Source organism: Panicum hallii, chromosome 6 (assembly GCF_002211085.1).
Source record: "Panicum hallii strain FIL2 chromosome 6, PHallii_v3.1, whole genome shotgun sequence".
NCBI classification, from domain to species: Eukaryota; Viridiplantae; Streptophyta; class Magnoliopsida; order Poales; family Poaceae; genus Panicum; species Panicum hallii.
In genome coordinates this window covers 4,648,369-4,649,564 of record NC_038047.1, presented here as the reverse complement: position 1 = coordinate 4,649,564, position 1,196 = coordinate 4,648,369, and the positions used below count along the sequence as shown (strand labels likewise).

The 1,196-nt window shown below is 47.0% G+C and overlaps 1 protein-coding gene across 1 annotated transcript; it reads left to right on the top strand.

Annotated features, from left to right (window-relative positions):
• The first annotated feature begins 358 nt into the window (after positions 1-358).
• LOC112896903 (nuclear transcription factor Y subunit C-4-like) lies at positions 359-796 on the top strand. The gene has a single exon (XM_025965027.1). The coding sequence runs from the start codon at positions 359-361 to the stop codon at positions 794-796; it is 438 nt and encodes a 145-aa protein (XP_025820812.1).
• Positions 797-1,196: the final 400 nt, after the last annotated feature.

The window sequence follows — 1,196 nt, the reverse complement described above, 5'->3', positions numbered from 1 at the left end:
CTTTGCAGCAAAACCATTTAGCCTAATGAAGAAATGTGGATGGCAGTTGTTCTATACTTCTGCAAGTTAACAATTTTTCTTGAGTTATTTTGTATGGAGAAAGTGAAAAACCTGAGGTGTCTTTCTTCTTTGACAATAGATAATGTCACTATGTTTTCTTGCTGGATTTCTTTTTAGTTTCAGGAAATTTATTTTAGCCGAATACTGGGAATGAAATCGGGTTTAGTTGCTTCCAATGTTAACTTCTACTCATTCCAAGTAACGTGTACAGAATCATAGTCCTGATGAGTTATTAAACATGTATTTTTCTGTGAATGACAGGACCTGCAGTATCTGCATTCTCAAGTGTATCATGGACATGGAGGAGCAACCGTCAGAGACTATAGTGAACGAAGGTGTGACAAGGGGTGGTACCCCCGCAGCATTGGCCTCCGTAGCGCCATCAGCCAGTAACCCTTCACCATCTCAGGATGCTCCAGACAATCCAGTCATCCAGCTCCAATCCTCAGATAAGAACCAGGTTGCATCCCAGCAAACCCAGCAACCCCATAATGGTCACCAGCAGCAACAGCCCCAGGCTTTCTGGTCCGGCCAGCTGCACGAGATCAAGCAGACAACTGGTCTCAAGACCCACAGCCTCCCCCTGGCAAGGATCAAGAAGATCATGAAAGCCGATTCCGATGTCCCAATGATCACGGGTGAGGCACCGGTGTTGTTTGCCAAGGCTTGTGAGATGTTCATCCAGGAACTAACACTGCGGGCGTGGCTTCACGCTGAGGACACTGCAGAAGAATGATGTCACCGCTGCTTTAGCTGGGACAGAAGTGTTTGATTTCTTGGTAGACATCGGTCCATCAGACAAACTGAAGGGTGATGGAGGTTTTGCCAACGACTACAGCCGTGCAGGAGGAGGATGACGATCCCTACCGTGACTACTGCTGAGATGATTACTCTCCCCTCTGGTCCCCTGATGAGTCCCCTGGCCCTGACTTGCGCAATGTGACCTGTGATGACCCGAGATACTATACTTACATCCATGAATACTATTCTCTGTGAGAGAACAGTGTCCTTCTTGAACTGCTGTGGAGTGTGGCTCCGTGGTTTAGGTCACAGTCATAGTGTTCTGGAGTTTGAACCTATAATATGGGCTTACATATAAACCCTGCAGGAGGACTTTTGGTGTACTACTGGCAAGC